The 12,490-nt window shown below is 46.1% G+C and overlaps 1 protein-coding gene across 1 annotated transcript in view; it reads right to left on the bottom strand.

Moving 5' to 3' along the window:
• Nucleotides 1-12,490, bottom strand: part of LOC134988793 (transient receptor potential cation channel subfamily M member 2-like) — a 734,670-nt gene that overhangs the window by 553,014 nt on the left and 169,166 nt on the right. The window contains exon 9 of the mRNA XM_063950575.1: nucleotides 2,243-2,443. Within this exon, the coding sequence (XP_063806645.1) occupies nucleotides 2,243-2,443 (201 nt within the window). The remainder of the gene's footprint in view (nucleotides 1-2,242; nucleotides 2,444-12,490) is intronic.

Genomic DNA, 12,490 nt, shown 5'->3' with positions numbered 1-12,490 from the left:
CGCTGCGGCCTGCTCCCCACAAGGTCCGGCCACACCTGCGTTCGCCAAAACGGCGGCCAAATGCCGCTGTGCCGCCCCCTCATGCCCAGCGACCGCCTCTGCCTGTTAATCGGGCAGAGGCGATTGCTAGGGAACGACGGCCCGGCATGCGCTGGTGCACTGCGGTGCCGGTGCATGCGCAGTTCCGACCCGATCGCTGCGCTGCGATAAACTGCAGTGAGCGATCAGGTCGGAATGACCCCCTATATCTCCTTACAGGTGGAGAAGTGACCACTGAGAAAGGTGACAAGAGTAACTGTGTTGCGTGTACTTCATGTGCGTGTCTTATTTAATTTTATCCACCATTGTCAGTTTTGGCATGCTCGTACAAGGCCCATAGTTCACCATGATGCAAAATTATTATTCAGTGAAACCAGGGTGACTGAGGCACCAGTGCATATAATGGTTATTCACCATCCCTGTGAAGTTAATCTTCACTCTTGAGTGGTAAATTGCAACCTCTCCCATGAAGAAGATGACACCCACTGACCAGGTGTTCCATTTCCCCCTCCTTGTCTCATTGGCTGGGTGAAAGCAGTCCAGACAAGGTCCTCACAAGGGGTATCTAGGTGAGGCTAAGCCTGGCATTCACATTATGTTTAAGTTCATTTTGTCCCTTTACATGCAGTAGATAGCCATGATCTGTGGACACCACTGGAACAGCTAGCCGCCCATTGAGCAGTGGGCCTCATGTGATCATTTGATAGAGTACAATGGGGATGCCTCAGTTGTGGAAGGAGTTTGCATAGTGATGCTCAGATATGGTAATGCAGCATGAGTCATCTGGTATAAGTAGACACCTCCTGGATGCATGTATGATCCATCAGATCACTTGTGACACCATCAGCTGTCTGAGTGAACCCTGAAGTCATGTCCACCCCAGAGGCCAGGAAATATCTGTCAGAAGACGTACAATATGTCAGGATTCAGTGCCCTTTACACTTACTGGCTCACTGGTCACAGTTGCTGAGGTCTGTACTCATCATGGATCCCGGTCATGGTTTACATGGTGCGGTTTACATCCTGGCATCTTCACATAATTCTCCATAATGGATCCATCAGCTGGGCGCCACAATCTTGGTAAAGGTCAGTTGAACTTAAATAAGCCAATAAGGCACCAGATTTTATCCAGCTGACCACATACTCACCTTGCTCAGCTGATTGCCCAGAGCATCTCCTGTAGCTGGGGGGAGAGGGGAAAGCACACTCTCCTCACCTTGCTCTGCTGATTGCCCAGAGCACCTCTTGAAGCTGGTGGGAGATGGGGAAAGCACACTCTCCTCACCTTGCTCTTCTGATTGCCCAGAGCACCTCTTGGAGCTGGTGGGAGATGGGGAAAGCACACTCTCCTCACCTTGCTCTGCTGATTTCCAAGAGCACCTCCTGGAGCTGGCAGGAGACGAGGATAGAACACTCTCCTCACCTTGCTCTGCTGACTGCCCAGAGCATCTCCTGTAGCTGGGGGGAGAGGGGAAAGCACACTCTCCTCATCTTCTTCTGCTGATTGCCTAGAGCACTTCAAGGAGCTGGCAGGAGATGGGGAAAGCACACTCTCCTCACCTTGCTCTGCTGATTTCCCAGAGCACCTCCTGGATCTGGAGGGAGAAGGAGAAAGCACACTCTCCTCACCTCGCTCTGCTGATTGCCCAGAGCACCTCCTGGATCTGGAGGGAGAAGGAGAAAGCACACTCTCCTCACCTCGCTCTGCTGATTGCCCAGAGCACCTCCTGCATCTGGAGGGAGAAGGAGAAAGCACACTCTCCTCACCTCGCTCTGCTGATTGCCCAGAGCACCTCCTGGATCTGGAGGGAGAAGGAGAAAGCACACTATCCTCACCTCACTCTGCTGATTGCCCAGAGCACCTCCTTTGAAACTACATTCATTTTTTATAATAAATTGGGCTGCAGTATTCATTGGGAAGGTGTCCAATATACATTAGGTAGTGAGCTAGAATATATATTATGGAGTGGTCTACAGTATACAGTATACTGGGCAGTTGACTGTAAGAAGCTGTAATATATATTAAGTCCTGGGCTGCAGTATACAGTATATAGTGGGCTGCAGTATACATTATATTTGTCAGTTGACTGGTGTCCATATTGGGCACTGCGCTGGAAGCTGCATCATGTATATTAGTTTGGGGTATGTACATGTTGTCAGTATGGATATAATAGAATGAATATAAAAGGTGTTTGTGACTCACTTTCTTGGTCCATGTGATAATCTGAGTTTCGGTGAAAGTGTCGTACGACTCCTGGAAATAGTTCTGCATTTTTTCCTTGATGAGAGAAATAGTAATTTTGGAAGAACCAAGATTTGCCACCTCTGCAATAATGTTTGCAACACGCCCGGATCCTTCCACAATGACACATGGGGTGTTATTACACATGGAGTTGTATATGGTCTGCAGAAAGGACAATATGGAAATTGGGAATATTAGAAAGAGTTGGAGAAAAGTAAAGGAAACTTGTTTAGATGCTGGAGGAGCATAAACACAATTAAGCACCAAAATATATCTTGAATGATCCAGGATAAGGACAGAACTTTCACCTTACCTAATGGATCACAGCTTCAAGTTCTCTCTACATTCAACTCACGCGTTTCACAGCATGTGATAACTACCCCCTACTATTCACCCTGCACCCGCACTGAGCTGTACTTAGCAGTAGGGTGGCAACTACAGCTGCTGGTATGCGCACCAGCCAGGAGAGAGGTATGGTGTATCTGCTGCAGTATTACACACCTGGAGGCACTGCTTCTACGTATAGCCACTAACACTGCACAACTACACTAACCGCCACACTAGTCAGGAATCCTTCTGAAGCTGGGCACACAATAATCAACATGTGAGGACATGAGGTCTGTGACAATTAATATAGCTATGCCTCATTCACTGTGTCCAATATGTACGTTTTATACCTATATCTATATTTATCCAATTCTCCATAACATATCCATTGCTGCTCACCCAATACTGTGTTTAAATCAACCTTAATATTGTTAATATATGCAATTGTGTTATGTTATCTGTGACCCATTAGATAATGTATTTGTGTCAGACCTAGTTTCCTATTGTTTTCATACCCCACAGAGGACCTCAGAGGGTGAGTCATATAAGGTACCATTGTCCATGTTTGTTTACTCCCTATTGTCCAAAAGTGAGCTGACCAGACAGGGTGGCTCTCTGACTGATGTAATCACCTTGATTAGAATATGTATTGCATTCCAATGCTGTAAGATCCTCAGACACAGAGGTCACACACACCCCAGAAATATGAAGCTTCTGGAGATATAAGTAGAGCTACCCAGAGAGCTGAAGAGAGATTCTTTGATCCCAGGTTAAGAAGTAATGTTCTGCCAGGGATCTGCTTGGGGACCCATTGTATTGGATTTATCTGGGTCTCTGTATTGCTAGAGGAGACTCTCTGCTCCCAGACTAAGAAGTAATGTTCTGTCAGGAGATTGTGGTTGGAATTGTCATGTGGAATTGGATCAAAGAAGTGTGCTGAACTATTTATAACCCATTCTGTTCAATAAACCACTGTTGGTTTTTCATCTACCACCATGACTGAGTGATTTGGATCCCGATATCTTCACATTTGGTGGCAAGCAGAGGGATCACTGAGGTTACAAACATGGATGCAAGATATTACAGCAGATTGGAGACAGCAGCACAATATTACAAAGACATCAAGAAGGGAGTCCTGCAAGAAACATTGTATTCAACAAAGTGGATACCAAGGGGTCCCTAACTGGAAAATTGGCTCAATGGGACTTTGAGCACCCCTGTGATGAGGAGGAAGAGGAGGATATGGTCCAGGACTCAGCGTAGGGGACCAGTAATGGAACCAGGGCAGTGGAGCTTGTGGATGGAAGTTCGTCAGCATATCGGCAGGCTGGGAAGCTGGATATGTTATTTATATTTACCAAGATGCAGTACATTTGGGAGTACTGGAATGAAGCTCAGTGGGTAATCAGCAGGTGGAGAGTATCCAGCATACAGGACAAGTTGTGTCATCTGGGGAATGCGTTCATGCACTGCAGAAGTGAAGCAGCCACATGGAATCTGCTGGGGGAGCCAGAGTGAGGAATTCATGGAGAAAGTGATCGAAACAGTGGCCCAAATGACACAAAGGATACAATATACAGAGACTGAAGGGCAAGAGCAGAGTTAAGTGTCTTCCCGGACAGAGCCAGAGGAAGTGGCATAGGATCGGGGGCCCCACTTCAGCATGGCGAGACCAGTGTTACAGGGTGGATGCTGAAAGGCACCATCTGCAACAGCTTCTCCCATACCCAAGGGAAGAAGTTGCCCAGTGGTCTATACGGAAGGAAGCACACGAAGTGAAGAAAGCAGTGACCACAATCCAGGCACCCCAGGAGGAACTGCACTACAACTTCCCTTTTGCTGAGATGGAAGATGAGGACTTAGTGAGAGAGTGTCAAGAACTGTCTGCCCAGTATGTTACACTGGAAAAGGATGACCTTGACCAGGTTGGATGCAAGGAAGCAATGTCTGCAACCCGTTCTCTTCTCCCTGGGGGAATGTCGCAGTGAAACACTCAGTGACCGGCCTGAGCTGTGTTACAACTGGCCATTTGTGGGCTTGGAGGATATAGAAACCATCGCAGAGTGCCAGCGAGACATTGAGGAAGAAGTTGCCACTATCACCCGACCACCACTTCAGCAACAGAGCCTCCAAGGGAATCCTTCAGGTGAGCACCAACCAGTCCTGGCTACTGAGCCATTTACAGTGTTGTGTTTGGGGGAGGGGGATTGGCTTTTGAGGGAGAAGACTTGGACAGGGATCAGTCAGTCCTGTTAGTTTCTCTGCAGCCACATGGGAATTACCTGAGGGAACGGTGAAAGTGGCTTTTGAGGGGGAAGATTTAAGCGACAAATTGTTGGATTTTGCTACTTCCCTGCAGCCAAAGTTCAATTACCTTTATCAATAGGGCAGGAGCCCCAACATGTTACTGCCATTGGACAGATTTTTGGCATGCAATCCGAGGAGGGTGGAGGAGAGCCCCACACTATATCTGAAGCCATGGCAGAGCACCGCCATCTGCCCGTCCTTATGCAACTGACAAATTTGTTTGGGGCACATGGATAAAATACCTACTCCTGAAGTGCCAGAGGCAAGGGATGTAATGCACCACCAGGAGGGAAACTGCTCTCAGCCAGCATCCCACTATTTGCTTGTTCTCAGGTGGGAGACCACGGAATGAGTGGAAGAGGTACAGACATTTACAAGTACGTTTTGGTACCAGAGTTATTTGCTACCAGGACATATAATTTGGAATCTAGTGAAGAACTGAGCAATTGTGGGTTGCTAATCATAATTCCACCAGACCCAAAAGGCCGGTCAATAGACTCTTCAGGAAACATGGCCCTCAGTCCTTTTGACCCAGTTGGGGTTACAGTGCCAGCTAGTTTGTACTGCCCAGGCACAGGGCTTAAAAGTGGTGGAGGAACTTCTGAATTGCTAATCACCCTCTCACCAAACCTAAGGAAAGACTTACTGGATTGTCCCAACAACCTCGCTTGGACATTGAGGACTTTACCTACAACTTGACGGGACACTGGGTCTAAAAAGTGGGAGAGGAATGAGGACATGAGGTCTGTGACAATTAATATATCTATGCCTCATTTCCTGTGTCAAATATGTACTTTTTATACCCATATCCATATACATCCAATTTGTCTGTTTATTCATTCTCCATAACATGTCCATTGCTGCTCACCTAATACTGTGTTTAAATCAACCTTAATATTGTTAATATATGCAATTGTGTTATGTTATCTGTTACCCTTTAGATAATGTATTTATGTTAGACCTAGTTTCCTATTGTTTTCATACACAACAGTGGACATTCAAATGTTGAGTCATATAAGGTACCATTGTCCATGTTTGTTTACTCCCTATTGTCCAAAAGTGAGCTGACCGGACAGGGTGGCTCTCTGGCTGATGTAATCACCTTGATTAGAATATGTATTGTATTCCACTGCTGTAAGGTCACACACACCCCAGAAATATGAAGCTTCTGGGGGTATAAGTAGAGCTACCCAGAGAGCTGAAGAGAGATTATTTGATCCCAGGCTAAGAAGTAATGTTCTGCCAGGGATCTGCTTGGGGACCCATTATATTGGATTTATCTGGGAATCTGTATTACTAGAAGAGACTCTCTGCTCCCAGACTAAGAAGTAATGTTCTCTCAGGAGATTGTGGTGGGAATTGTCATGTGGAATTGGATCACAGAAGTGTGCTGAGCTTTTTATAACCCATTCTGTTCAATAAACCACTGTTGGTTTTTCATCTACCACCATGACTTAGTGATTTGGAACCCGATATCTTCACACTGACACTGTAATGTACCATGTCAAATGCAGATACAGACACAGTCACACACACAGAATATAGGCATCTGCATATCCTATTACTGACACTGTAACATACCATGTCATTTGCAGATTGAGCCGCAGTTACACACAGAAAATAGGCATGCTATATATCCAATTACTGACACTGTAATGTAGCATTCTTTATGCTGATACAGCCACAGTCGCACACAGAGTATATAGGCATGCCACATATTATTTTACTGACACTAATGTAGAAAATCCATATACAGATACAGCCGCACACAGAATATAAGCATGCCGCATATCATATTACTATCACTGTAATGTAGCATTCCATATGCAGATAAAACCACGGTCACACACAGAACATAGGCATGCTGCATATCCAGTTACTGACACTGTAACGTAGCATTCCGGATGCAGATGCTGCCACAGTCACACTCAATATATAGGCATGCCACATATCATTTTATTGTTACCGTAACATAGCATTCCATATGCAGATACAGCTGCAGTCTTACCGCATATCCTATTACTGACACTGTAACGTAGCATCCTGTACGCAGATATAGCCACAGTTACACACACAGAATATAGGCATGCCACATATCCAAGTACTGTAACGTAGCATTCCAAATATACAGCCACAGTCAATCTCAGCATATAGGCATGCCACATATCCTATTACTGACACTGTAACGTAGCACTCCATATGCAGATACAGCTGCAGTCACACACAGAATATAGGCATGCCGCATATCATATTACTGACACTGTAACGTAGCATTCCTTATGCAGATACAGCTGCAGTCACACACATAATATAGGCATGCCACATATCCTATTACTGACACTGTAACATAGCATTCCATATGCAGATACAGCTACAGTCATACACAGAATACAGGCATGCCGCATATCCTATTACTGACACTGTAAGGTAGCATTCCATATGCAGATACAGCTACAGTCATACACAGAATATAGGCATGCCACATATCCTATTACTGACACTGTAACGTAGCATTCCATATGCAGATACAGCCACAGTCACACACAGAATATAGGTATGCCGCATATCATTTAACTGACACTGTAACATAGCATTCCAAATGCAGATTCAGCGGCAGTCACACACAGAATATAGGGATGCCGCATATCCTATTACTTACACTGTAATGTAGCATTCTGTATGCAGATACAGCCTCAGTCACACACAGAATATAGGCATGCCACATATCCTATTACTGATACTGTAACATACCATGTCATTTGCAGATTGAGCCGCAGTTACACACAGAAAATAGGCATGCTATATATCCAATTACTGACACTGTAATGTAGCATTCTGTATGCAGATACAGCCTCAGTCACACACAGAATATAGGCATGCCACATATCCTATTACTGATACTGTAACGTAGCATTCTGTATGCAGATACAGCCTCAGTCACACACAGAATATAGGTATGCCGCATATCCTATTACTGATACTGTAATGTAGCATTCCATATGCAGATAAAGCTGCAGTCCCACACAGAATATAGGCATGCAGCATATCATATTATTGACACTGTAACGTATCATTCTGTATGCAGATACAGCCGCAGTCACACGAGGAATATAGGCATGCAGCAACTCATATTATTGAAACTGTAACATAGCATTCTGTATGCAGATACAGCCGCAGTCACACGTAGAATATAGGCATGCAGCATATCATATTATTGACACTGTAACGTAGCATTCCGTATGCAGATACAGCCGCAGTCACACGAGGAATATAGGCATGCCGCATGTCATTTTAATCAGCATAATGGTAATAATTTATTAGAGTTAGAATAAATTATTTTTAATAAATGGGAGAGGACTCCCTCAAATATATATATAGATATATGGAGTTTGGATTACTCATATTGTCAGGCTCCGGAGCCTTAACTTCGGCGGGTGCTCCCGCGGGTTACCATCCCGCTGGTTGGCGCGGCTGTGGCGGCAGGGAGCTGCTGGCGGCGGGTCCTTCTGGACGGATGTGCGGCTGCCAAGGGCCAGGGGGCCGAGGGTCTGGAGAGCCGGGCGCTGCGGCGGGGATCGCTGCAATAAAGTGTCCTCTAGTGGTGACATAGTATAGTGTGTCAGAGACAGAAGCTGGCTAAAGCTGTGTGCTAACAGCTAAGTATGTCTCCTGTGCTGGGGGCAGCCATGTTGGAGACCAGAGTATTACCAATGAAGTTCCCAATCTGTGTCCAGCCAATCCTGCGTGTTCTCCCCTTACAAAAGGGGGCTGGCTCAGAGGGAGAGTGCCAGTGCTTCAAGTTACCTCCTTTTGAAAGGTTCTCCAGCTCTGTGCTCCCAGGTTACTTCTGGTTCCATTGTCCTGGTTGCTCTCATCCATCAGTTACCTAAACGCTGCTGCAGTCCTGCTGTCTAAGTCCGTTGCCACTCGTGGAAGCGCTCACGGGGTCCCAGGTCGTAGAGGAGCTCCAGGTGCTAACGACGGTTCCCGCAGACGTCTTCATTTCTTCAAAGTCCAAGTTCTTCAGCCTCATCTTTAATCATAAAACACAGTCTTCAGTTCTTCTTTACCGGAGTTATTCAGCTTTACTCTTCAAGTCATTTAACCATAGACTCGAATTCTTCCAGTTTCTCCAATTTCTCCAATATTCGTGTACAGCCTGATTATTTATTAAAACTACAGTTATCTTCCTACGAAGTCCTCCTTTTCTTTACGCCCTACGGCCAACGTTAACACTTAGTTTGGCTTCCAACCCATGAGGAGGAATTACATTCAGCCACCTCGTTTACTCTCCTCACAGGTAGCTGTCCCTTCAGCCAAAACTCGGTTGTCGGAACCCCAACTTACACCGAGCGTGACAGTAAGCACTGGCCCAATGGCTATGGCAAGTGAGCACGCTACCGGGGGCAACACCTCCGTGGATATTCTGTCTCGTCTAAATAAACAGGAGGCCATGCTACAGATTGTACAGTTCATGCAGAATATGTCCACTCATTTGGATTCTCTTCACACAGCCATTTCCACATCTCGAACTCCAGTTCCAGCTTCCAATCCGCCAACACTTAATCCTCTAGTGTCGATTCCAGTTCCTCGTTTACAACTACCACCACCCAGTAAATTTGACGGTAGTCCAAAGCAATGCCGAGGGTTCCTCAATCAATGCGAGATCAAGTTTGAGCTTCAGTCAGCTAACTTTCCGTCTGATCGGACCAAAATCGCATACATCATTTCACTTCTGACCGGACCAGCTCTGGATTGGGCTTCACCCTTATGGGAGAGAACTGATCCCATACTCTCGAATTAACTGGAATTCGTGGCAACTTTTCGTAAAATCTTTGACGAGCCAGGCCGGACCACCTCTGCCTCTTTGGAGATTCTGCGTCTGCGTCAGGGAACCCATTCCGTCGCCCAGTACATGATCCAATTCCGTACTCTGTCTTCCGAAGTGGGCTGGAATGAAGAGTCTCTCATTGCCGCCTTTTGGAACGGTCTCTCCTACAAAATTAAAGATGACCTGTTCACTCAGGATGTGCCAGTTAAGCACGATCAGCTTATTTCTTTATGTAACAAGATTGATCTGAGATACAAGGAGCGCGGTCTTGAGAAAATAAGGTTCGAGCAACCCAAACCTCGGACCTGTCCCACTCCTAGACCATCCTCACCGTCTACTGAAGAACCCATGCAGGTCAACCGCTCTCGTCTCACCAATGAGGAACGTTAAAGACGCAGACAGGGCAACCTCTGCATGTATTGTGGGGCAACCGACCACTTCGTTAAGTCTTGTATTCAACGACCGGGAAACTCCCGCTCCGAGCTTACGCAGGAGAGGTTAAGCTAGGAGCATTCCCCAACCAATTTACCAGGAAGGAATCACTGTTGGCTGTATGTCTGGAACTTCCCTCTACCTCCCTTCATGTTGCAGCACTTTTGGATTCCGGAGCTGCAGAAAGTTTTGTTACTTCCGCCTTAGTCCGATAGTCTGCAATACCAACCATTCGTTTGGAGCGAGCTATCTCTATCACCGCGGTTGACGGAAGTTATATCCTTTAAGGGATCATCACCCACCGTACAGTTCCTCTGAAGATGAAAGTTGATATTCTCCATTCTAAAGTTATCTCTTTCCTGGTAATTCCCAAAGCCTCTAAAAAAATAATCCTAGGATTCCCGTGGTTACAGGAGCACAGCCCCGCTTGGATTGGCAAACTATGGACGTACTCGCCTGGGGGGAGTCGTGTTCTCAAAGCTGTTTATCCACCATCAAGCCACTCTTTACCCTACACTCCACCGATCTCCCAGATGCCTATCAGCCCTTTCTGGACATGTTCAGTAAGCAAGGGGCGGATACCTTGCCTCCCCACCGAAGTTGGGACTGCCCTATCGATTTACTGCCTGGTAAAACAACTCCCAGAGGCTGAACGTACCCTTTATCTCTCCCAGAAACCCAAGCGATGTCTGAGCACATACAGGAGAATTTGGCCAAAGGGTTCCTTCGCCCTTCCTTTTCTCCAGCCAGGGCAGGGGTTTTTTTTGTTAAGAAGAAGGACGGGGACCTACGGCCTTGCATCGACTACCGGGGCCTCAACAAAATTACAGTTAAGAACAGATATCCCTTACCCTTGATTCCCGAACTATTCGACCATGTAAAGGGGGCTACCATTTTCACCAAATTGGACCTGCGGTAAGCTTATAACCTTATACGCATTCGCACAGGAGACGAGTTGAAGACTGCATTCAATAATCGCGATGGGCATTACGAATATCTGGTGATGCCCTTTGGCTTATGTAATGATCCAGCAGTCTTCCAGAATTATGTCAACAAGTTATTCCGAGATCTCCTCTATAATTGCCTGGTTGTGTATCTGGACGATATTCTAAATATTTTCTATAGATCTGAAAGTCCATCGGGAACAAGTCAAAGAAGTCTTGAGACGTCTAAGGGATAATCGACTCTTTTGTAAACTAGAGAAGTGCACGTTTGAGGTTCCCTCCATCCCTTTTTTAGGTTACATCATTTCCAGGAGGGAATTACAGATGGATCCTGCCAAAGTCCAAGCAATCAGAGATTGAACCCTTCCTACCACTCAGAAGGGAATCCAGTGTTTTCTAGGCTTCGACAATTTCTATAGGAAGTTTATTAAAGATTATTCATCCATCATTGCCCCGGTTACAGCACTAACAAGAAAAGGGTCTAATTCTGCAGATGGCCACCTGAGGCACTAAGAGCCTTTTCGTTTCTAAAAGAGGCCTTCATGTCTGCAACTATCCTTCGGCAACCTGATCTCAGTCGTCTTTTTCAGGTGGAGGTGGATGCTTCTTCAGTAGGAGTGGGGGCCATCTTATCCCAGTACTTCGAGGATCAGAAAGCTCATCCTTGTGCTTATTTTTCCCGAAGATTCTCTCCGGCAGAACAAAACGATGCCATTGGAGAACAAGAATTGCTTGCCATAAAACTTGCTTTTGAAGAGTGGAGGTACTTACTGGAAGGAGCTCAGCACCCAATCTCAGTAACCACAGATCACAAAAATCTTTTATATCTTCAGACCGCCCGATGTTTAAACCCACGGCAAGCCAGGTGGACACTGTTCTTCTGACATTTTTCTTTCAAGCTCAGTTATCGTCCAGGGTCTCTTAATCGGAAAGCAGATGCGCTCTCTCATTCATTGAGTTTAGATGAGTCCACAGATCCTCCGGACAGACTGTTCATCCTAGATCCGGCCTCCTTTGCTGCAACTCGTACTACTCTGCTTCCGCCACTGGGAAAAACCTTTGTTGCACCAGAACTCAGGAAAAAACTGCTCACGTGGGCTCATACCTCACCGTGTATGGGACACGCAGGTAGCCTCAAGACTCTTAAGTTCATCCAATGCTTCTATTGGTGGCCTCATCTGAAGACGGATGTTTCGGAATTCATAGCTGCATGCCCAAAGTGTGCCCAACATAAAAGTCCAAGAGGATTACCATCAGGTCTTCTTCATCCGCTATCGGTTCCACAAAAACCCTGGACACACATCTCCATGGACTTTATAACTGACCTACCTGCCTCCAAAGGACAAAACACCATTTGGGTCATTGTGG

The sequence above is a fragment of the Pseudophryne corroboree genome, chromosome 2 (genome assembly GCF_028390025.1).
Source record: "Pseudophryne corroboree isolate aPseCor3 chromosome 2, aPseCor3.hap2, whole genome shotgun sequence".
Taxonomy (NCBI): Eukaryota; Metazoa; Chordata; class Amphibia; order Anura; family Myobatrachidae; genus Pseudophryne; species Pseudophryne corroboree.
Note: the sequence above shows the minus strand (reverse complement) of the source record. Positions and strands in the feature narration are given on the sequence as shown.